General features: G+C 38.1%; 2 protein-coding genes across 5 annotated transcripts in view; one reads left to right on the top strand and one right to left on the bottom strand.

Annotated features, from left to right (window-relative positions):
• LOC139480105 (zinc finger protein hangover-like) overlaps positions 1 to 17281 on the bottom strand; it is a 115441-nt gene extending 98160 nt beyond the window's left edge. Inside the window, exon 1 of the mRNA XM_071263124.1 lies at positions 17204 to 17281. The gene's annotated coding sequence lies outside the window, so the exon portion shown is untranslated. The remainder of the gene's footprint in view (positions 1 to 17203) is intronic.
• The window catches only part of LOC139480106 (caspase activity and apoptosis inhibitor 1-like), a 228642-nt gene that overhangs the window by 64671 nt on the left and 137581 nt on the right, over positions 1 to 26390 (top strand). For all 4 annotated transcript variants that reach the window (XM_071263132.1, XM_071263129.1, XM_071263130.1 and 1 more), the window contains one exon: positions 9239 to 9390. In XM_071263132.1, coding sequence (XP_071119233.1) covers positions 9274 to 9390 — 117 coding nt within the window. In that variant the 5' untranslated portion in view covers positions 9239 to 9273. The remainder of the gene's footprint in view (positions 1 to 9238; positions 9391 to 26390) is intronic.

Raw genomic sequence — 26390 nt, 5'->3', positions numbered from 1 at the left:
TGTAATCGATCACTTTTACTCATATCCACGTGTGAGATGTAATTGATCACTTTTACTCATATCCATGTGTGAAGTGTCATTGATCACTTTACTCATATCCAAGTGTGAGGTGTAATTGATCACTTTACTCATATCCATGTGTGAGATGTAATTTATCACTTCATTCATGTCCATGTGTGAGATGTAATTGATCACTTTTACTCATATCCATGTGTGAGATGTAATTGATCTCTTTTACTCATATCCATGTGTGAGATGTAATTGATTACTTTTACTCATATCCATGTGTGAGGTGTAATTGATCACTTCACTCATATCCATGTGTGAGATGTAATTGATCATTTTACTCATATCCATGTGTGAGGTATAAATGATCACTTTAGTAATATCCATGTGTGAGGTGTAATTGATCACTTCACTCATATCCATGTGTGAGGTATAATTGATCAATTTACTCATATCCATGTGTGAGATGTAATTGTTCACTTTACTCATATCCATGTGTGAGATGTAATTGATCTCTTTTACTCATATCCATGTGTGAGGTGTAAATGATCTCTTTACTCATATCCATGTGTGAGATGTAATTGATCACTCATATCCATGTGTGAGATGTAATTGAACACTTTACTCATATCCATGTGTGAGGTGTATTTGATCACTTTTACTCATATCCATGTGTGAGGTGTAATTGATCACTTTACTCATATCCATGTGTGAGGTGTAATTGATCACTTTTTGCCCATTTATCACTTTTACTCATATCCATGTGTGAGGTGTAATGTATGACCTTTCTAACTATTCCATTTTTCTTTCTGTGAAAAGACATTTTTTATATTTTTGTCCATGTACCCTTTTTGCATGGGGGCATAACCACTCTGTTTAATATTGTCCTGCCCATGAACCGTGAGTGTTTTCTGTTCAGTCTGCTAGAGAGGAACAAAAATGGTGTTTGATAATGATTGTAATGCTCTTTTTAATGTCAGTATGGCAGTGAGAAATATGGAAAACATGAAGCTGAAAATGGGAATGACCTCCAATCTCTGTATGTCAGAATTGTACTTCATCAATACTGTGCTCATTAATGCTGTTGAAACTTGCAGGCATTCAAAAACAACTATTTGTCCAAATAGGGAACGCATCAGCTGCTAGTTTGATGTTGCCTCCGAGGATCTGATTCGACAACTACATTCTGATAACGTGTCTTGGTATAATATCGCCCGCTTTCATTACATGAGTTTAGGAAATTAAACGTGAGATTCTCAAACAATGTCACAAGTGTATCCATCATCTTAAGATATGGCAGCACAATTTATCGAAAGAGGATTAAAATGGAATTCAAGGAGCTTGACGGGGTTGGAGAAGATTAGAATGCCAAATTATGTAGAACTATATCTGCGTCTTGATTGATTGGGGAAAAAATCGCCTTTAAATTTGAAACTGACTACCTTTGAACTATCCTTCCAACCATCCTAAATGAAACAGTGATTCGTTAGTTAGCTGGAACAATTGTTTATTAGATTGATGGGGCAGTCACAACTGCTTTATGTCGGCTAGGGGATGAAAGGTCAGTAGAAGTTTATGCCACTCACCCTTGATGTATTAAAACTTCATTGCATTGGGCTTTCTAATGATGACATTGGTAACCTAGCAACGGGCATTTAAATTTGCATTATGTACGTTTTGGCTAGGGATTCTTCAGCTTTAAGGGGAAAATCGCCTTTGATAATTTTTGCCCTCAAATATTTATTGAAATTTGTTCAGCGTTTTGATGGCAAATCAATTGCATTCGAGGCCCAAGATAAGAGAGTTGTGGAAAATGTTCAAATTGAGTTTGTGGCTGACAAACAAGGCATACAAATGGCCCGATGTTTTCATTAGCTCCCAAGTAGGGACCGCAGTTCCTCTTCAGCAGTCGTATAGACAGCTAGCTTGAATTATGAGTGCTTTTTAAGGGACTCTTTGCTCAATACGACCATTTATTAGCAATTCAAAGTTTTATTCTTTTTGTTGAAACTATCTCTGAAGGGAAATTTGATTTTTATTCATGGATGTTTCATGTAACATTGATGACAAATATATCAGTGATTTTCATTTTTTGCTCGAGCCCAAAAAATATCTGTTTCAAACAATCCGAACACTCCAGCTTGTCATAATTGGGAAAAAAGATGAATATTTATTAATTGCACCTGTTATTCAAATAAAATCTGAGCATCCACTTCATTTGCATTATTTTGATTTTCAACTTGATATGCTATCTCCCCAACGTTTGTGAATTGATACAAAGTAATGGAAGTGATTGATGACCTGGCTTTCACGCTTCGCGTCAAACAGAAACTCACTTATAAGTGCCAACAATGGGAATTAGCCTCAGAATACAATTTAATGGTATTGATTGGAAAAAAAGTGTAGTGTTGGCGATTACGAGTTATTCAGCAAGTATTACTGTACACTGTTGATATATGACCTGTTCCATGCTCTTGAATAAAAAAAAAGCTTTTTTACGAAGTCTAGCTGACAACGTGAATCTATGTAGTGGTGTATGGGGAGATGTATTGTGATGTATGGATGTTTGTCAGTACTTGAAGAATGCTCGGCAAGTTAAACAAGTGCAAATATACTTTGTTGATTAATTATTATTTTTCGGCTAAATTGTTCTTTGATGTTAGTAAAGATTCATTATCATATTGTGCTATGTTGAAATATGTTGTTGTTTTTTTATGTCACTTACAGAAAGATGCATAATGACTTTGTGTTATGTTGAAATATCTTGTTCTTTGATGTTACTTACAGTATATGACCATAGATAAGCAGATCTCATTGACAAGCTGAGGTAATAACTTGGTCCTTGAAATCTGTATCAAAATGTTATATGCGTAGAAAAGCCGGACCTTCAACCTAAAACTACGTCTCGTCATGATCTGTCATTGGAAATAGAATATCAACAAGTCCGTATTGAATTATGCAAGTTAATCTTGTCATTACACCATCAGAAATAAAAGTGTTTAATTGTATATCTGGACTCATGTTTGTAATCTACATATTCTATTTTATTAATTTAAATCAAACTTTCATTCAATAATATTTACATTAATTTAGGTGTCCATCGGGTACTTACAACTTCCGTTTTCCCCGTTGCATAAGGTCTGCTTTACCAACTCACCATTATTTACAGCAACCACGATCATATTACACCTGTTGACACCTTGAAACAAACCTTAGTTGACAGAAAATGGATACATATATCATAACTGCCAAACTTTGACTTGTTAAAAGTAATATTTGTTGCAGTTTGACGATTAAATGTCATCATGTTGTTTCTGCGATGGAAATAGCGATTTGTCAAATTGTTCACTGCTAAAAGGTATCCGACAATACACAAAAGTGCTACCGCATTACCCTGGTTATGGTTATCATTATTTTGGATACATATAGTAAAACCTGCAAGTAAAATAACACGATATCAGAATATATTGTTCATAGTAAAATAGTAATTTAAGATGCTATTTTTTCTGATCATTTCATCAAAATTCTTACCATTATATTATTAGGTATGTCTTATTGTAATAACCGGTAGATTGGGAGACCTATACAGCTATATTACTATTTCTGGCTTACAATACATATGGTAATCTTTTTCCCTGCATATTAAACCATGCCTAGCATAACAAGAAATGCGATAGAAATGGTAAATTATCATATCTAGTGATGTTTAATAGCAAATTTCACATTTTCATTGGCAAAGTTTGTTATTGCATTGTTCATTCACCTTAAGCGATACAGTGTAGTTTTTTTACCTACAGAAAAAGAGTTTGATGAAAGTTTAACCCATACATAAGCCGACCCCTTTCTGCAGAATCTTTTTTCTGGTCCTAAAAATTTGGCTTATCTCCAGTCATATACAGTACACAAAGATTCATAATGACTTTGTGTTATGTTGTAATATGTTGGTGTTCTTTGATGTTACTAAGAGAAATATTCATTGTCATTTTGTGTTATATGGTAATATGGTGTGGTTCTTTGATGATACTTACAGGAAGGAATGAAACGATAGCATATAGAGACATTTTTGTCCAGTATTTTACAATACTGACAGATCTTCTCCTGAATATCTCAATGTTCAGATTCAGGTGGGACACTTTGTTTGATGAATTAAAACTGTCCTGTGGAACTTGAAAAGTGTTAATAAAGCAAGGGCATGGTTATCGATTGAGCTTGATTTCAAAATTATCTAAGTTTGTGTTGAAATCTAATACATGTACCATACAGAACTATTAAAGTAAAGTAAATTACAGAGTAGTGTGGATTATGGGCCTTATTCACAGTTTGTTTCCATAGTGAATGTGGATTAAAGAGCATTGTTACAATGAAAGTATCAGTGACACAGTCTAAAGGGTTAACACATGTCCTTCCTTCACTTCAGTTAAATCAGTGAACTGGTGAGGACAGCTTAACAATATAAGGGGTTAAACAAATTTCTAAGGACTATGAGGCCAATAGCTGTGAAATTGAAGGGACTTAACACTACCGCCCAATTGGACAGTGATACCCTCGTCTGGAGGCCAGGTATTGTGTGGTGTGTTGCCTATTGTCCTCCTTGACATAGGTATATCTGATAACCGTCAAATGGTCAACTCTCTTGACCACTTGCCACAGCATCTGTTCAGTGATCTTTCATATGCTGAATTTGACATACATAACCTATTCTTGATAGAGGATGATGACACTTGATCATTGTGGAGGTATCTTAAAAATTAATCTCCAACGTTTGTATGGGGATATTTTTCTCAGAAGGAGATTTTATTGTCACTCACATTGAAGCTTGTGCACTATATGAAGCTTTGAACTTCAAGGACCAGAGTAACACTATCCATTACCAATGTTCACTACCAATATCGTCGATTATTTTTTACTTTTAACTGTGTTTACAGTTTACTTATATCATTTAGTGAGTTATATCCTAGCCAGTGTACCAGGAAGGTTTTTTTTCACCTGTTCATGGATACTTGGATCATGGGCCTGTTTGCCCACAGCTTTGATGGTGGACACGTTAGCACCACACCTAGGTGACAAGGACGTAAATATGGAGAGGGGATGTTCTCCTTGCATGTGTCAGAAACTTGACTAGTCTGCAACATCAGACAGCTCTGTGGTAACCTATGATACAACATCTGAGATGTCAATTTGAGGCTTGTTCCTTTAGGGAAGATGTCTTATCTGCACCTGCATGCTAATTCTCTCTGCAGACTTGGATTAATTAGGTGTTGCATACTTCACATTCATGTTAGTGCTAAACTGGATGGTCATGATCACTGGTCAGAGATACTTTTCAGCCTTCCACCGACCTGCACTGGGCTGATTTCATATGCAGCTCACCCTTGCTTCCCTGCTCTGCTGGATGTGGTCTGGATGTCCATTTTGGCTCCATGTGGAAAACGACCTCTTGACTCCCTCTGCCTGCCTGATTTTTGCAGTAATCCAGCAGTGTTTGACCTTCACATTTAGAGACTGTCGGGCAGGTTCCTAAAAAGACTAGTCTTCATAACCTTTTGGGCCTCTGGCTCCTGACACAAGAACATGAGAATGCAACAGCAAAGATATCCATAGTTTTGGATTGTGCTGAACTCCTGTTAGATTGAATTAAAACGTTGTCAAAGTTCAGACACCAGGCTTTTATCATTGTTCTTCAATTAAATAGTCAGAGTGGATGTCCTAACCTTTTTGGTGAACCTGTGGTGATACCTCCAGGATGAAAAAGGGGGCTTTTCCTTCTGGGATTCTGACATTAACATGGTTAATATGACATTGGTTAATACCTTGATATAAAACAATGTTCGTCTTGGCCTCAGCTATGGCCATACTCAAAGGTAGTAGCCTGCCACTCAGGCCCGAAAGTGGAGTTTGTTTTACTCAACTCGTAACCCAAAGTTCAAAGCGGAAACTATGTAACTGAACAAATGCTGGTTCTATGTATTGTTCACTCTGTGCCTGCCATATAATAGGGCTATTTGCACAAAATCTGCATGGATTACATTTTGTTACTACTTGTCAAAGGGGATGGAGGAGGTAGCCACATTGTTAGCTGGTGATTGGTCATCATGGGAAGGCTTTCACATCAGTCCCAAGACAAGACCATTCTGGTATTAATGGTCTACATCAACTGTGTCTGTGGATGTCATGCTGTGTGATGTTTTGGCTATGTTAAGTTGTGTCACAAGGGTTAGATGTAGAGATATACCATGTGTCACAGTAGGTTGACACTGGACATAGCTGTAAATTCAGTCAGCCATATCAACCCAAGTTGTGTGCTGAACTGTATGATCCTCTCTGAGGTTTCTATTCTATTCCTTTTCTTTTCTGTAATTCCACAATACTCACTGACTGTAAGCTAATTGGTCAAGGGATATCGTCATACCATCCCTATTTTATACAGATGTCATCGTTCCACTAAGCCAGTCTCATTTATAGTTTTTAGACTGATAATCAGTTACATACGGCATCTCTCCATCCTTTATTATATTGATACCCTACAACCATCTTCAAATGTAAATTGAGTTTCTTTTATCCAATTCCAAGCTATCCCCTTTATACACAGGATGATACCACTTTATCATACATGTCCACTCTAACCACTGTCTGTCTTGTGTAACTTGAAGCCGATTGTGTGTGGCGGCATTCTAGTATGTTTACATTGTTTGTTCAGTATGTTCAGCCTGAATGTTACATCAGTTCTCAGATAGCTGACCTTCTTTTATCACAAGAATGCCATTGAACATCGCCATCTTCTCCATAAACAAATATTTACCTTGTCTCTGGACTCATATTCAATGAATAGAAAACATTTTAGGCATTAGTCAGGAAGGACAATGGTTTTCAAAATGTGTATATGAAGACATTTTAGGCTGACCACTTGACCACATGTTATGGTGTGCTTGCACTGCTGCATGGTAGTGAGTCTACTGGAATTCGACTGTCAGTTATTGATATTTGTTGAAAAAAATCCTATCTAGTTAAACTCATTTACAGGGATGTATACTTCAGTCTTTCACTAGATTATCATAAACAGGATAGCATTTTGTTCAGATATGTAAGAAAAAAATGATTGAGTAGAAGATTAATGAGATACCACTGAGTTCTGTAAAATTTTGAATGACTAATTTCTCTGACACTGTTTGTTTTATTACATATTTAGTGTCAGTATTAAGATATCCAAATAGCACTTTCCTAAATAATTGATTGCTTTGATTTGTATGTTTGCTGTATTAGCTGATTCCTAAGTGAAAATCATCATATTTTTAAAGTGAATTATATTTTTTAAAATTATCCTATAACTCTTGAAAGGAGACATTACTGGTGTCTTATGTTTGGTTCATGGAATAAGGTGTCAGCTCTTTTTTGTGTGTTTGGATTAACTCATCAGTTTTCATGAAACTGTAATTGAGGTTGTTGCATGGCATGTATCATGATTAGATTGGGATGCCATGTAAACTCTGCAATATTAACTGTCACCCACATGGTATAAATATCTCAATATTCAGGAAGATATGACGAACTATACATTCTCTTCAAATATATGCTTGAATTTATTGAAGTTTATTGTATCAAAAATGGGAAATACACATAGATTACACATTGCCTTACTTCCTTTTACTATATGTGCTGATCTGGTCATAACAACATAACACATTACTGAGAATTTTATTTTCACAACATAACCCACAAACACAGAGCTAATCACTTTCAACAGGTCTGAAGCTTAAAAACTGAAAGGAAATAATAAAAAATAATACATATGTTGTCACTAATACATCAATATAATTCTTTGTTTCTGAATATGACAAAGTTTGCAAAATTCGTGACAAAAAAATCCTTCCTTCGTCCATTGCTGGTCCAAAAGTATTCTGAGTTTATATTAGATTGAAAATTGGCACATAGAGATTGTTATCAAGATCATTATTAAGAAAGTCAAGTTGAGTTAAGTGTTGTTTCCAGTCAGGAAGAATGCTAAATAATCATGTATACCCTTGGTATTACCAATACATTATACTGAGGAAGGATGATTGACAGTTGTGTGTTCCTTGTTTTACCAGTGAGGAGGGAGTACCTTAATCAAATTAATTTTATAGCATATCAGTCACATCACATGAGTGAGGTTCAATGTGACATATGTTCACTTCTGGAACTGAACGTTTCTAAGCCCTGGGCTTAATTACAGATGTTGCTTTTTTAAGCCCAGGGCTTAATAACCAAAAAGGACAAAAGCAAGATAGAAAAAAGAATATCCCAAGTTTCATGAAACAATACATGTAAATGGAATTAGAGAGCAACACTTCAACATAAGACATACTCATCTTTATCAACTTGAAATTGATGAGCCAAGAACATGACAGCTGTGAAAAAAATTAACAACAAACCAACATCGCAGTTATGCGTGTCTGCCTTATACATTTAAAATGTCATACTTAATTCAAATGGTTCAAATTGGCTACAGAGAAGTGTGCGACAACCCTTGTTGAAGAACATCCGGTAAGGGAGATCAATCAATGTTACAATTTAATTTAAGCCCATGGGCTTAAAAGCATTTTATTTTTCCTGTTTTAAGCCCAAAGGCTAAATGACAAAAGGACTTAAAAACATGCAGTCCTGATACATCTGTGAGACTCCCAGGCATGGTCAGGAGCTGACACACCAAGGATCATAAATGGGGCAGATCTTGGATTCAAACCCACCAACAGTGGACACTGACAACTAAATTTTATAGCTTTGCACAACCCTTAGTGCTGCCTTAAAGGGTGGAAAGTTGAAACTTATAAGTGTTCTTGATTAGATCTGTGAAGAAGTAAGATTGATCCATTTGGATTTTTTTGATAGACCATTGAGGAAGTAGGAGTGACAGTTTTATGTTTCCCTAATTTAAGTAGTTCATTTGGGAAATATGACTGACATTTTTTGTTGTGAACGAGAAAGTTTACTGACACATTTGTTTCCCCGATCAGACTAATGAAGAAGGAAGATTCATCCTTTTGTTTTCTATATTAGATCAATAATTGAGAACATTTGACACCTATTTGTTCTCTTTATGTTATTAATAAGAAGGGATGAATAAAATGTTCATGTTAAGATTTGTAATGATGAGGGAGAATGAAGACAAAATGTTTGTGCCCCTGCTTTACCAGTTAGAAAAGATGAGTGATAAATGTTTGCCCTTCTGTTGACATTGGCCTTTTTTCTGTTTCAGATGACAAAAGACAGTGAACCAAGTGAGAAATTAGAATGAGTGCTGCCAAAATGGTGGCGGATTCAACACAGTCTGATGAGTTTGCCACCAAAAGTCAACATAGAAACAGTGGAGAAAAAAAGACTAAGAAGGCAAAAAGAAGTGGCAGGAAGGTAATTCTGATAGTTATGTCTTGCTGCACCCTGTTGCCGACCAGTGCCACCATCTGGTCTCCACAAATTGGAGGTTGCATTTTTACATACAATTCCATGGGAAATTTGGCTGATGGATAGAAATAAATTGTTCCATCTCAAATATGGTTAAAATCTCAAAAACTGGATCTTTAATACTTGTCTCCACAAGCCCCCAAGACAGCAATCTTCAGATTAATCACACAAACATGGTGGAAATATTTCTTTCATGCAGGCATAACTACTTATGTTTATTTTCAATAACAACTAAGTAATAAGTACAATCAGCATCAGAATAGCACTAGGCTAGCTGAGAATACATACTGACTGGCCTTGGGCCCAGGTCTGTAGAATAGTTCTGCAACTGTTACAATAGTTGTTTTGTGTGCCATAATGGTGTACAGATCCAGGCAATGGATTTATCTAGATCATGTAGATTGTGTAGAAGCATCTACTCTCTTAGAACTTTGCAAAGCATGATTGTAAGATAAGCTGAAGCTGTAGCTAAAATAGAATTTACTAGACTATAATCTTTTGGCACAACAGAAATCAAACAATGATAAATATTCATGCTCTCTCTCTCTTTGCCAATTTTTGCACATGTTGAAGTCTTTTCAAGTTCAAAACACACTTTTTGTGAAATGAAAAAAGGTGATATGGCAACAACAGCCCTTATAAATGGAATTGTTAGTGTGAGATTTAAGAATAACATACCGTGAAACCTCTTCACCTCCTTCGACTTCTACTAATTCAAGATGCTCAAACTGAAACCGCTGCAATAAATCTCATTAACTGAACACCTATTGAGCTGTCATTGATAGAAGGAATGAATTATTAACAAGCAGGAGAAATTTATATCAAGCCTTTTTTAAAAAGCATATCTTCAAATTTCTTGAAAAACGCACACAAAATAATTTTGGACAATGATTTTGGTATCTGATTACACTTACTGGAGATGATTTGTGATGTCAGTTTAAATCCTTGAACATGAAGGGTAAAGATAGGTTACTTAGATATTGCCACTAACGTATTATTAAAACTTATTACTGTGTGCAAATTGATTAATAATCTATGAAGCATACTGCTATTCATATGAGTATGACTTGAATGGTTTTATAATCAATCTCCCAGACTCAAGCAATTGCAATGAGATTATGATATTGGATACGTATCATTTTCTGTCATTGTGAAACGCATGGGATCATATGACTTCAGTGTTTTTGCAAGTAACAATACTGAGGTCACTGTGACACAGAAATAGATTTAAATTAGATTAACCTTTCTCAAATTTCTTTTTGTTCATGGTGCCTAGTTCTTCTTGTTAAGTTACAGGGGTTCACAGTTTTCTTTGCTCTGGACAAAACATTGTAACTTGAGTCAAACTTTGTACATGATTACAGCTATTTTTCATTCTTAATTACAGGTTCATATCAAATTTGTTTTGAAGAACTTGTCCCTGAAGATATGATCATTGAATAATGTCTTACTTACAGCAAGTGGTCTTTAAATATGCCAGTGTGTTTGATAGTAGAAACTTGTATACCGGTACCTTTTTGAAGTTATTGAAAAAGCAACTATTGTAATGTCAATTTTCGGTTTTTAACAAATCATCTGCTTCTTTTTGTCGATAATCATGGAAATACAAATGTGTTCATGAATATGAGAATATGTTTGGAATAAATTTCTTTGTTTCAACTTTAAGAAGGGATTCCTAGTTTATCAGTAGTTTTTGAAAGTATTTGATATTTCTGGTGTTTGAAATTATGGTCATATTTCACCGAAAATCCATCATCTAAAAGCATTTCCAATTTCAAATGTGGCAGTAGTTTTGATTTATGATAGTATCAAGAATGAATAATTTATTTTTCTGTAATTTAAGAGAAAAATAGCCTGGTTTTGATAGTGAAAGTTGATCTGGTTTTCTATCACTTTATACAGTATTAGACATAATATTATTCAAACCTATCTGCTTTAAATGTTTTATTCAAAACTAATTCATTCCACTTTCTGAACTGCTTGATAGATAACAACTTTGTATTGCATACTCTGTAATGCAAATACCCTAAGTCTGATTTATTTAATATAAAACGCCATGCATGTTCATACCACTCATCTGTCTGTACTTCAACTCCTGCTAGCTTTGATAAGTACAAGTCTCTGGATACATTGAATTCTGATTTGTATAGAATTCCTTTTCAGTGATTGATTATATTTGAAAAGCAGATCACGAAGGATTGGAAATAATTCTCATGTAAATTCTGCTATTGACATGAGGGTAAACAGCTGTCAGCATTGAGATAAATGGATATATTACTTTGGCATTAGCAAACTGTTGAAATTTACTGTAAAAGCACATCTTGGTAGAACTCACTAGAAAAACAGCTTAATGCTACATCATATATAAGGGGTATGTCTTTTCAAGGTTTGATGTTATACTGTCAGTAGTAGAAAATGTTTTCACAACTTATCATGTGTGTTAATAGTTTTTCTTGTAATCAACCACTTTTTGTCCTCAGAAGTAACTACATTTTGCTCCAAGAACAGAAATATCATTTTTGCCTCTGTTAGGTTACAAAGAAGCAGATTGGGAATGTAATAAGTGTAAGGTATATATATAGTGATGGGAAACTTCAGAAGTTTGCAAAACTGTGGAATTAATTTTGTTTGCCTTGTGTCCACTCTTTCTATGATGCACAGGCCTTGACCTTAAAGCTCAGGGACGGGTACAGGAGAGAACTAGTCACTCTCTCTGAATATAATACAAACAATTTTATAAATTTGGTTTATATTTTCTTTGTAATTATACTCAAATATATATTTGTAACTTCAGATTAATTTTCCATGAATATTTATAACAAAGAAGATAGAGAGAATCCTAATGAACCTTGCAAAACTTATGAGAGGTACAGTAATTGTTGAAAGTAAATAGTTCTACTGAAATGATGTCAGAGATAGATAGTTTTATGATGGGACCATCTGGGATGTTATGAGGAATTTGAGCGTATCATGAGACTGGAAAAGAAATATGTCACAATATATAGAAAAATTCATGCTATTAGCACTCATCATTATTCATGTTTTTGATTTGCTGAAATATAATAATCTTTTATTGTAACTGTTTTATTTAATTTTGCAAGAAGTTTTACAATGACAATAGTCATTGAATAACATTATGCGATTACTTTTAACATTTCATATTCATTATATATTTCAACTAATATCATATTTATTTTGGAATAATTTAGAACAGTAAAGTTTATACTTTCAGGATTACTAATGATTAATTCACATTTATGATTAATACCTATGAATATGTCTTTTGATATCAAAGTTGATTTGAATATCATAATTGCCTTCATATCAGATTTTATGACACATAATCTTACTGTGCATGTCAGTTGGTAGTTAGTGGTGTGATTGTACACTTTAAGAATATGCAAAATTTGGACATGTGCAATATTAATGGTTTATTGAAGAGAACGCAATGTGATATTTACTGATGAAGATAAGTAAATGTAGTAATTCTATTATCGTCTCTACTGTATAGATAAGTGTAGTGTCACCTTTGTGTGCACACAGTTTCTTGTCAAGGTAGCTGACATACTCAATTGGTACAGATTCTAAAACTGCTGTTTTGCTCACTTTCTGTTCATGTAAGATGTTCACCTTCCCTACATGATACTGATTCGCATGTCCTCAAAAAGTTGAAAACTTTTCATGAGTGCGACATCACCTCCCTACTTTCAGCCATCGATTTGATCACCACTCCTGACCCCATTACTAGCCCCACTGCTATATCTTGCCCCACTACCTGCCCCCATTCCATGTATCACATCTTGCCCCACCACCTTCACCTATTCCATGTACCACATCCTGTCCCACTACCTGCCCCCATTCCATGTACCACATCTTGCCCCACTACCTGCCCCCATTCCATGTACCACATCTTGCCCCACCACCTTCACCTATTCCATGTACCACATCCTGTCCCACTACCTTCACCCATTCCATGTACCACATCTTGCCCCACTACCTGCCCCCATTCCATGTACCACATCTTGCCCCACCACCTTCACCTATTCCATGTACCACATCCTGTCCCACTACCTGCCCCCATTCCATGTACCACATCCTGTCCCACTACCTGCCCCCATTCCATGTATCACATCTTGCCCCACCACCTTCACCTATTCCATGTACCACATCCTGTCCCACTACCTGCCCCCATTCCATGTACCACATCTTGCCCCACTACCTGCCCCCATTCCATGTACCACATCTTGCCCCACCACCTTCACCTATTCCATGTACCACATCCTGTCCCACTACCTGCCCCCATTCCATGTACCACATCCTGTCCCACTACCTGCCCCCATTCCATGTACCACATCTTGCCCCACTACCTGCCCCCATTCCATGTACCACATCTTGCCCCACCACCTTCACCTATTCCATGTACCACATCCTGTCCCACTACCTGCCCCCATTCCATGTACCACATCTTGCCCCACCACCTTCACCCATTCCATGTACCACATCCTGCCCCACTACCTGCCCCCATTCCATGTACCACATCCTGCCCCACTACCTTCACCCATTCCATGTACCACATCCTGTCCCACTACCTGCCCCCATTCCATGTATCACATCCTGCCCCACTACCTTCACCCATTCCATTTACCACATCCTGCCCCACTACCTTCACCCATTCCATGTACCACATCCTGTCCCACTACCTGCCCCCATTCCATGTACCACATCCTGCCCCACTACCTTCACCCATTCCATGTACCACATCCTGCCCCACTACCTGCCCCCATTCCATGTACCACATCTTGCCCCACTACCTTCACCCATTCCATGTACCACATCCTGTCCCACTACCTGCCCCCATTCCATGTATCACATCCTGCCCCACTACCTTCACCCATTCCATGTACCACATCCTGCCCCACTACCTGCCCCCATTCCATGTACCACATCTTGCCCCACCACCTTCACCTATTCCATGTACCACATCCTGCCCCACTACCTTCACCCATTCCATGTACCACATCTTGCCCCACTACCTTCACCCATTCCATGTACCACATCCTGTCCCACTACCTGCCCACATTACATGTACCACATCCTGTCCCACTACCTGCCCACATTACATGTACCACATCCTGCCCCAGCACCTGCCCCAGTACCTGCCCTACTACCAGCTCCCACTCCATGTATGCTACCTGCCCCACAACCTGCCCCATTCATGTACAACATTCTGCCCAACTATCTAACCCACTGCATGCCCAACTACCTGCCCCCATGCCTTGTACCATATCCTGTCCCATTTCTGGCCAAGTCTTCATGTACCACAACCCACCCTCACTACCTGTCCCCACTCCATGTACCACATCCTACCCCACTACCTGCCCTTATTCCACATAGTACTTTCTACCCCACCACAACCTGTCCCACTAGCTGCCCCCACTACTTTCTCCTATTCCACATACTTCCCGCCCCACTACCTGTCCCACTACCTGTCCCACTACCTGCTCCATCTACCTGCTCCCACTACCTGCCCCTATAAACCTGCCCCACTACAGTACTTGCCCCACTACTTGCCCTACTACTTATCTCACTACCTGCCCTCACTACTGCCCCACTACCTGCCCCCACTACCAACGCCCACTACCAACGCCCACTACCAGCCCCCACTACATGACCCCACTACCTGCCCCCACTTCTGCTCCCACTACCAACGCCCACTACCAGCCTTCCCTTCCTGTCACACTACCTGTCACACTACCTAACCCCACTACCTACCCCATGACCTGCCCCTGCTACTTGCACCACTACCTTCCCCCACTAGCTGGCCCTACAATTTTACAAATTTGGTTTATATTTGCTTGGTAATTTTACTCAAATATATATTTGTAACTTCAGATTAATTTTCCATGAATATTTATAACAAAGAAGATAGAGAGAATCCTAATGAACCTTGCAAAACTTATGAGATGTACTGTAATTGTTAGAAGTAAATAGTTCTACTAAAATGATGTCAGAGATAGATAGTTTTATGATGGGACCATCTGGGGTGTTATGAGTACATGCCCCCACTACCTGCCCTACTACCTGCCCTACTACTTGTCTCGCTACCTGCCCCACTACCTGCCCCCACTACCTGTCCCCACTACCAGCCCCCACAACTGGCACCCACTACCTGTCCCCACTACAAGTCCCCACTACTGGCACCCACTCCCTGCTCACTACCTTCCCCCACTCCTTGTTTGTTACCGGCCCCCACTACCTGCCCCCACTACCAGCACCCACTACCAGCACCCACTACCAGTCCCCACTACTGGCATCCACTACCAGCCCACTACCTTCCCCCACTCCTTGTTTGTTACCGGCCCCCACTACCTGCCCCCACTACCAGCACCCACTACCAGCCCCCTCTACCTGCCCCACGACCTGTCCCCACTACTGCCCCACTACCTGCCCTACTACCTGCCCCCATTCCATGTACCACATCCTGTCCCACTGTTTGCCCCCATTTCATGTACCACATCCTGCTCCACTATCTGCCCACATACCATGTACCACATCCTGCCCCACTACCTGCCCTACTACCTGCCCTACTACCTGCCCCCATTCCATGTACCACATCCTGTCCCACTGTTTGCCCACATACCATGTACCACGACCTGTCCCCACTACTGCCCCACTACCTGCCCTACTACCTGCCCCCATTCCATGTACCACATCCTGTCCCACTGTTTGCCCCCATTTCATGTACCACATCCTGCTCCACTATCTGCCCACATACCATGTACCACATCCTGCCCCACTACCTGCCCTACTACCTGCACCCATTCCATGTACCACATCCTGTCCCACTTTTTGCCCCAATTTCATGTACCACATCCTGCTCCACTATCTGCCCACATACCATGTACCAAATCCTGCCCCACTACCTGCCCCCATTCCATGTACCACATCCTGCCCCACTATTTGCCCCCATTTCATGTACCACATCCTGTCCACTACCTGCCCCACTACCTGCCTTACCACCTTCCCTTATTTCACATACTACTCCCTGCTCACTACCTGCCCCACTACCTGCCCCCATACCTACCTCCACTACCTGCCCCCATTCTACATACCACTTCCTGTCCCACTACCTGTCGCCACTACTGCCCTACTACCTGCCCCCACTACCTGCCCCAACTACCTGTTCCCACTTCCTGCCCTCTCTACCTGTCACACTACCTAACGCCACTACATAGCCCATGACCTGTCCCTGCTACTTGCACCACTACTTGCCCCCACTACCTGCCCCCACTACCTGTCCCCAGTACTTGCCCCACTACTTGTCTCGCTACCTGCCCCTGCAATCTACCCCATGACCTGCCCCTGCTACTTGCACCACTAGATGACTCTTCTCCATCCACATTGCCATTCCAACCACCTTCCATTTTGTAGTCAACTGTTCACCCTACAACCAAACAGCAGTCGCAAGCTCTTCCGCACCATCTGCTAAGAAAGATGCATTTGAGGTCTGATTTGATAAGCCTGTTTGTGTTGCTTAGTGAAAAAACAAAACAACACACAAAAAAACATAAATTTTGTATTTGTCAAAAGTTGCATGTTGGTATAAATAAACTGACAGCTTAGTTTGAGATGCACCAGGCAGGGTTCTTGTTCCAATCTAAATACATTTCAATCCTTCTGATGTATATCACAACAAAAACACATGTGTAAAACATCACATTTTACAAAAATAAAATAAGAAGAAAAATGTTAAACTTACTTGCTCTTGGTGTCGTTGTCTGTATGAGAAGACCAGTGTTGAATAATATGACTTGTAGATACACCACCTCAAGTTCTCTGCAGATAACAGTAAGGCATGCTGATTTCAAACTACCTTCAAATATTCATGTATATGTTTAAATTAAAAACAAATCTCGTTTTATCATGTAGCAGCTGCCAGCAGAAAAATCAATTTTTAGTATGTGGCCGTCATCTGAAGGGAGCAACATATGTGCCCCAATTTTGTTAGTTTTATATCTTGAGACTGTTATTTTCAAACAGAATCAATATTCCTTTTGAGAGAAGTTAAATCTGTTCCTTAAGCAGCTTTAGAGTATATCAACACTTACAGCTAAATATGTTGTAACATATGCTGCCGCTCCAGCCTGTGTCGTTATCGCCTTCATTATTACAAACTTTGAAACAAAAATCAATTACAAGATCTGGCTTGAAAGGGCATTGGTATAATACATGTAGAAATTACTGTCTGCTTTCAAATTTATGATGCTTTAAGTAAACCACAAATATTTTTTTCATGGCCATTATGTCTGAAGTTTCATGTAATGAGCTGCAACAACATAGTTTATGAATTTATTATGTATTCTCATATAATTATCCTGTTTTTGAGGTCGTGGTAAATATAACAGTTGTGTGCACCAAAGTTTTTATGAGACTGAGTATTTCAGCATTTTATGGTATTGTCAATTCAATAGATTTTCCAATTTAAAGCCAAATTTTTGTACCAATAAATGGATCAACATTTTATTTTCCTTCAATAATAATGCTGTAAAGAAAATTGAAACCTTTTGTGACATTATGTTTGAACTGAGGGGTTATGTAGGATGCACTGGTATTATGTGTGTTTTGATTCAGTTAAGGGTTTTTTCTTTCAGGAATACCAAACATGTAACCAATCTAGGGGAACATCCTTTGTGTTTTTTATCGCAATAACATTTGTGAGATCTCAATGACATAGACAGCATTGATCCCATTGCTGTGCCAATTTAGATGAACATTTTTTGCATTTTAAATGCAACTTCTCCCCTCAGTAACAACAGGACCAACTTCACATGCTTTTCCCCACCAATGATGACATCTAAATTTGTTTAAAGGGTTCAAATTGGACTTTTAATATAGCTGCCTCGACTCTTTTATTGTAGTAGCTATTTATGGCCATTATACGCTGTTGACTACATATACAGGTGAGCTACAATGCAATGGCAAAACTTTTTATCTATCTGATATATGTCAGAAAAGGAGGTGACAATAAATCTTTCTGTCCAGTTATTGCTGGTGGCTTTCCATGTGACATTGGAAATAGTTTCTCATGCCCCATACTATATGCGAGGACTGGTCCAAAAGTTCTAAGTCTAACAAACAAAACCAACAAAGTTTTCTGAAGCCACTCGGAAAAACCCATTCACAGCAGCTTTGAGGTCCTTTTTGTCATTGCGCTTATCATGAAGGTGTTCTTTCAGTTTATGAAACAGGTGGAAATCACTTCCTCAGTATGGAGGAAGAGGAAGCTCTTCGAACCCACGGGGCGGTCGAGTAGCCTAGTGGTTAAAGCGTTCGCTCGTCACGCCGAAGACCCGGGTTCGATTCCCGACATGGCTACAATGTGTGAAGCCCATTTCAGGTGTCCCCCGGTGTGATATTGCTGGAATATTGCTAAAAGCGGCGTAAAACGAAACTCACTCTCTTCAAACCCACATTGACGCACAGCAGCCTTTGCAAGTTGAGAGGTGTGAGAAGAGGCATTGTCATGAAGTAGTAGAACTCCAGTGGTCGGCATCCTCACCGCTTTTCTTTGAAAAAAAACTCTCAGGCGTTAAAGCAAATCAGCATAGTAGGCCCCAGTAAACATCTTTTGGCTTTCTAAGTAATCAACAAGGATCACACCCTTTGCATCCAATAATACAGTTCCCATAACTTTCTTCACTGATCTTGAGGGCTTGAATTTCCAGAGAAGTGGAATGGTGCCATTCCATGGATTAACATTTTGACTCGGGATCATAGTGGTAGACCCATGTTTCATCACCTGTTACTAATCTCTTTTCGAATTTGACGAATCCTACTCAATTAGCTCTAAATATTCACTGGCAATGTCAGTTCTTTTTTCCTTAAGATCAGAACTTTTGCACCCAACAAGCAGATATCTTAATCACCTGTAAATGTTCATGAATAACAGTTTCAATGTATCCATGGCTTAGATCTGTGTCTTTCTTAAGTTCAGCAAGTACAAGTTTTTCTATCTCCTTGATTGAATCTTCATTGATGGAAGTTGAGGGATGTCCAGACCTAGGGCTTGATCTCCCAGCCTTAAAACTAGCTGTCCAACGTTTAACAGAGGAAAAGCTAGGGCACACATGCTGCCATGAATATCTTTGGGAGTACTTTTCTTTAAAGTAAAAAACCTGATGACTGTTAGGTACTCATTCTTTTCTGTTTCTGTGTCCATTTGGACCCCTTTCACGTTCAACGTGTGTCACTAATATGCAAACAGCCTCAAGAGACAAAGCAATCACAGTTCTTTGTCTTTCTTTGATGCTGCTCTGGGCAGTAGGGGTAGCCTAATGGTCTCGGGTTTGATTCCCCACAAGGGTACAATGTGTCCCCCACCATGATGTAGTTGGAATATTGCTAAAAGTGGTGTAAAACCATACTCACTCACTTACTCTTTGATGCTGATGACCATCAACTTGAATTGTTACTGAGTAATAATAGAACTAACTGTTGGATTTTTCCTTCAATGAATGTCAAATAAATAGATATAGGGTCTTATTTTCCATGTTGCCAAGTTATTCTTTTAGACTTTACAAGTTTCATTTTGAATATTGAAGGTAATCTTTGCCAAGGAATGGTATAAATAAAAGGTTACTGGCCAGTTAAGATATTTGACTTATTTCATTCACATTGAATATGTGTCATGTGATACTTGAGATCTGATAGCCTTCCCATAGATGACCATTTCGGGTCTTCAGTCATACAACTATATCACCGGTTGAGCACCAACCCAAAGATGTATGGTTAAGAGAACATTAAGAACATAAATGGGGTAAACAAAGAAAGCTGTCCTGAGAATAATCACCGCCACTAATTACAAACAGTTAGGTACAATTAACGGCAGTAAATATTATAGATATACACTTGACATGTTTTACAAATGTCTGGAAGCTATAATCAGCAAATGATCTAATTGATGAGCTCATCCTGAATATATCGTCTCTCCAGTACTACTTCAGAGTGGTACAAAATAGGTCAGCACTTGTACATGTTTGATGCAGTGTATTACAGAGGAGGTAGAGTAGTCGAGTGGTTAGTTTTGTTTACTATCTAAAGGCCTTGGTTTTAGTCTCCACATGAGGCAGTGAGGAATGCTTTGCTAGGGTTTCTCCATCCCATTTACATTATCAAACATAAGGGAATTGTCTCCCTTGGGCCTTATTGTGAGTGAGTGAGTGAGTGAATGTAATTTTATTAATGCTTCAGTCATGTTGTATGTGATTTTGCATTTGGTGCAGGCAGTCTTTTCTGATTATTTGAGCCCTAACTGTTGCCAATAATGGTGTGATGTTCAGTCTCATTGTTTCTTCAGTGTTATACACCTGATCCCAATTACTGTATTTGACCTGAATAGGCTACAGGAAAGTTAGGGCACAAATTGGATACATGGGTGCCAATGATGACAGGGGTTCTTTATATACATGTATTCTGTGGTATCCAGGAGGTGGAAATGGGAAACATGTTGGTTTCTGCAGGCAAGGAAATTGTCATAATATATTTGTTCAGAGTTAAATGCAACTTGTTCAGAATTTAAAAGCACAATATATTTCAGCTTGTGTATCACATTTTGTGTCCCTCAGTGTTTAAGCTATGGGTTTAGACCGAGTTATATATTCCAGTATTAATCACAAATCAGTAAATTAAGCAGCACCATTTCGCTCCTGTTGTCCCCGCCACACTTTGTTTTTCAAACCATATGGTTCTTGGACATTGCAGAAATATCATATCAGGTCTATTTCCTTTACTGTCAGGGGAAATTGTTTTAAGATATTAGTCATGTCAAGTGTCATGGTTATCCACAATTTTATAGCTTGGAGACATGTTTGTTTAAATGATAATTCTGAAGGCATTTACTGTAGGTCAATGTAGCACCGTCTGAAAATGTTGTGAGGGACTTATTCATTAGATCAAGGTCACTGTAAAGGTAATTCATCTTGTATATTTGCCATTTTTACTTAAAAATGTCTTTTAAGTACTATGTATGTGGCGATTAAATACTTATGTATGACAAGTGATGACAATCTTATGATAACAGTTTGTGGTCACTCAGACCTACTTTTAATGAGTAGCATATTTTTGTTACAGTGAATTCCACCTGTGGACATCATATTTTGTTTATAAAGCTTGTATTATGCTGTTTGTAAGAGCTAGCACCATACAGATTTCAAATAATATTGCTTATTTCATCATCATAAGACTTTTAATTTATGTTTCTGCCAACTTACCAAAACACAAGATATGAATAAAGATTTATTTCATTTACCTGTTGGTTTTCTAAAATAAATAAGCCAAACTGAAAAACCCACAATAATCTGTTGAACCTTATCACTTTTAGTATCAAATCGAAATTGATCTCTGACCACTGCAAAAATACAAATGAGAGAAAACAACTCTGCTGACACTAGTATATTCTTCCTTCTAAAGCTCATTTTTTTAAAGAAAAAAAGAGGTGCCAAAGTGAATTTTATGGACCTGGCTTGGTGACTTGGTTTATTGCATGTCATTGTACTCTGTCGGCATGGGATGTTGCTCATGATATCCACCACTGGGGTTGTCTGATCCAAACTGTATGATTTATAGACAATCACCATATAGCTGGAATAATGCTTATTGTGGCATTAAATAACAAGCATCTACTGTGCAGTCCAGACTTGATTATTTACAAGCTGATGACATATATTAATTACCTACTTTTACACTTAAACACTCATACTTATCATTAACTACTGCAAGTGTAAGTAAGTTTCTTCTTGAAAATACCAAACCTATTGACCAGTTATCTTAAGCCTTCTTCTGGCTGTTTGCTGACATATGGGACCTATAGATTTGTTTTTCTCTTTCAAATGAATAAAAAGTTTTATAAGTCGATACATTTTCTTCATCTTATTTATTCATTTGTGTTTGCAAGCTGTAGAAAGTAAGCAGCTTGAAACTGGATGTTATTGATTTACTTACATTTTTAGGGTTCTTTTCCATCTCCACAGATCGAATGAATGACAATATTCAACTGCCAGTATATGAGTCACTATAGAACTATGCTGGAACTAGACATAGTCCAAAGAGAACTGACTGAAGTTTTAGTGCATCAGTTTAAATTTCATGAATAATAAGAAAACACATTTCAAAGAGGCAAACTCCCAATTTTGCAACCTTGTCCATCATTTTATTTACTGTTACAAAATTTTAAGCATAGAATATGCAATATATGTCCTAAAGTACTCACGGAAATGAAAAAACCCTGTTTTTCTCAATTTAACAATCGACACAAAGTGTTTCGTAGCTGTAAATACGAAATAACAAAACAACTCGAAAAATACTAGTCTGGATTTGCTAGTTTGATCTCAGTGAACAATACAAAATGTACTTTACAGGAGGTAATTTGTCGGCACTTTCAACATTCAAAAATAAAACTAAGTCCAAATTGACAGGCATTACGCACTGGTTCTCACCTGTCATCAAGGTGTCATAGGTCACCTTGATCTACTTACACCTGGTTATGCCCTGTTTCACAATAGTCTGTTTTATTCACATTTTTACACACTTTTACGTGTAAAAAGGCATAAAAACATTTGATATGCTGTATTTGTGCCACAGCCCAATTAGTACTAATTTAGTTGTTTGAATATTTACATATTTTGTATATTAACTGCAATAATTTAAGATCTGAGGTCGAGGTTTTTTTCCATTTCCGTGAGTACTTTAGTAAATATTTTAATGATGGTTGTTTTGCTCAACTGAACTGTTAGTTCATGATAGCTGATGTTAAGGTTCTTTCTAGCATTTATATTTTTGCCAGCATAAGGCCTAGCTATGTAGGTACATGGTGTGGTTGTAGAGCCAAACAGGGTCTTGACAGATTGTTCACATTTTATGCATGGCCATGCAGCCACATTGAAAGTGTTATTTTATGTTTTGGGCTTGTTTTGATTTTTAACCTTTGACTTTTGACCTTCACATCCCCTCCCAAATTCCACTCCCACAAGAGTTGAGTAATATGGGAATGAATGAACCCCTTTTATTTAAATTGTTACTCGCACTGTTGACCACTAGTTTGTGTGGTTTAGACCCAGTTACTAAACAGGTGACTGTGATATTGCTGTCTCAGATTGTTCTCTGTGACAAAACTCCATTCCCTCACCAACCCATCTCTTTACCATTTCTCCATGCTGTGTATATATACCTCATAAGGCTTAACTAAACCTTTTATCTCGCAGATTGCCTATAAAGAAGCACTAGGTTCCATGGCCTGGTGCCAATATCCAGTGAAGGTCTAGACATTGTAATTAGTGCCTTGTGTGAATTTGAGGCATTGTCTCAATGTAACTAGGGTAGTCATTTATTGTTAGATATATCTAGATAATAACACTTAGTTAGCAGATCAGTTATATGCTGCTTGAATGAGCTGATTTAAACATTTTACACTTTTAATTGTCCTGTCCCCAGACTTGCTTTAAAGCTGACTATGCCCCAATAGCTCATTCTACACTGTTTGTTTGTTTGTTTGCAATATTCCAGCTATGATATTATATGATGGCTGTCTGTAAAAAAATCAAGGCTGGACCAGACAATCCAGTGATTGATATCATGAGTAGCGATCTACGCAAACGGGATACGATGTCATGCATCAACCAAGTCTGCGAGCCCAACCACCTGATCCCGATATTACAACAAGCATAGTCGCCAGCATGGGTTGCTGAAGACCTGTTTTACCCTGGATCTTCACGGGTGCATTGTGTGGTATATATCCTGGAAACCAATCTGTAATTGTTCTTTGTTAAATTCTCATTGAATAGAACCTAAGACAATGTAGCCACTGAACATGGCTATTTTTACTATATAATTATTCTCTACATTGATATACAGTCTTCTATAAGTCGAACAGTTTGTTGTAAGTCAACATGTTTTCATATCATCCAAAGTTTGAAACTTTTTATGGAGATCCCAGCATGACCATCTCAGCTATAACCATAAGTTGTTCTCATCGCTTTGTTTCTGAAACAAGACTGACTTGATGCGTCTTATGTTATTATGTACACTCACTCAGTACCCACTGGGACCTCAGGAGAGAGTTGTGTTTCACATCGCTTTTGAACAGTATTCCAGTTATACCACAGCTAAATGTGGGAGAAAAGTCCAAAGAGATACAGATCACAGACGTTTACCACTTTGGTGAAACTGGTGGGCATGGATATGGTGTTGACAAAAGTAGAAACAGAACTGGAACAAACCAGGATTCAAACCCACAATGGTAAGTTTATGACATGACCAAGGAATGCAGCTCTGCATGGTGAATTACAGCGCTTAGTTTGGGCTACCCTTGTCTCCTTCCAGGTTAGAAGAGGTCCCTAGCAATCTATGCTGGTGGTAAGAAGCAACTTAATGGATCGGATGGTTGATGACTTGGTAGATGCTGTGTTGATGTGCACTATGACATGGATCATTACTCAATCACTGGAGTGTCAAGTCCAAAATCAATTATTAACAGGCTGCCATCATATGTCTGGAATATTGCTGCTAATTGCAATGCAAAAACATCACTCGCTCAAGAGGTGTATTTAAGACTATATTTGTGCCTATTATTCAGCTCTCTGTGCATTGTGAAGTTTATGCACTTCGTATGTTGAATGCTGAACAACTTGACTACATTTTCAATGTTGTTTTCAAATTTGGCAAAACCTTGACCGTTGACCTTCCATGGGGACTATTCTCAGAAGTTTGGTTTCCAATTCCTGCTGATGTTGTAATTAATACCTTGGTGAAATTGGTCAATGTCTCGTGGTAATTTAAGTAATCATTTATTGCTATACTGATATACATAATAATTAAGGCTCAGTTGGGTAGCCTGGTGGTTACAACGTTAGCTTGTCATGCCGAACACTATTATTCAGCCTTTTAGGCATTGCCTATTGTATCATAATGTCGTCTCACTTGATTATGTTTGAAAGCATATGTTAAATTCCCAATTTAAGTAAGTAAGTCACTAGGTCCAAAGTTTGATATAAATTTGCACGGATTACATTTGGGTCAAGAACTTTTTATAAGAGTCTGTGGCAAAATCTTTCCAGTCAAAAACTTTGGACCTGTCTTTCTTATGATTATGGAAAGGGTTTTGTTGCTTATGTTTCAGCTGACACAACTCTTTTCATATTGGCTTAGTCTACTAACCTGATAGAACATTTGATGGACTAGGGATATGGCAAATTTATATAGGCACTAGCTACCTTGATGACTTTGTATTCCAGGAACTAAACTGCCGAATATCTTCTTGATTAGATTAGGTTTCTTTGTTGTTTAAAACTGCAGTCAGCAATATTCAAGGTGAATGATGGCGGCTTGTAAATAATCGACCAGACAAAACAGTGATTGATGTCATGAGCGATGATCCAAAACCATCAGAGTATGATGACATGCAATCAACCTAGTCACCCAATCTGATCACCCAATCCATTGAGATCTCTTTACCAAAAGCATTGGTTAAAGGGGACTTATTCTAACATGGATAACTCATAGGAACCTTAGATAAATAAGTTAAGATCTAGTGATAGTTGTAATAGTAAATGCTATATTAATATAGGTTGCACTTTATGTTAAGCAATTGAGAAATATACCACATTTCAACTGTTGTAACCTTGATTGAAGGTAGTGTCTGTGTCAGACTGGATTTGCAACTCATCTAACACATCTGGTATAAAAAAAATATATTGCCACACTATGTTGCATCAGGTTTTAGAAGAGGAAGGGTTGTTTGAACAGGTGTTTGTTATGAAACACATTTCATTGTCAGAGATAGACCATTGAAACTTTTGTGTGAAACGGCCAGGCTATAGCTATAGTTATTTCCTGATGCTAGGTGAAACGTATCATTCAAAGTGGTTTTGTGCATGAGTAGGACTAATTGGTAA

This window comes from Haliotis cracherodii, unplaced genomic scaffold (assembly GCF_022045235.1).
Source record: "Haliotis cracherodii isolate W230 unplaced genomic scaffold, xgHalCrac1.p SCAF_4, whole genome shotgun sequence".
Classification (NCBI taxonomy): Eukaryota; Metazoa; Mollusca; class Gastropoda; order Lepetellida; family Haliotidae; genus Haliotis; species Haliotis cracherodii.
This window is presented reverse-complemented; position numbering and strand designations above follow the sequence as displayed.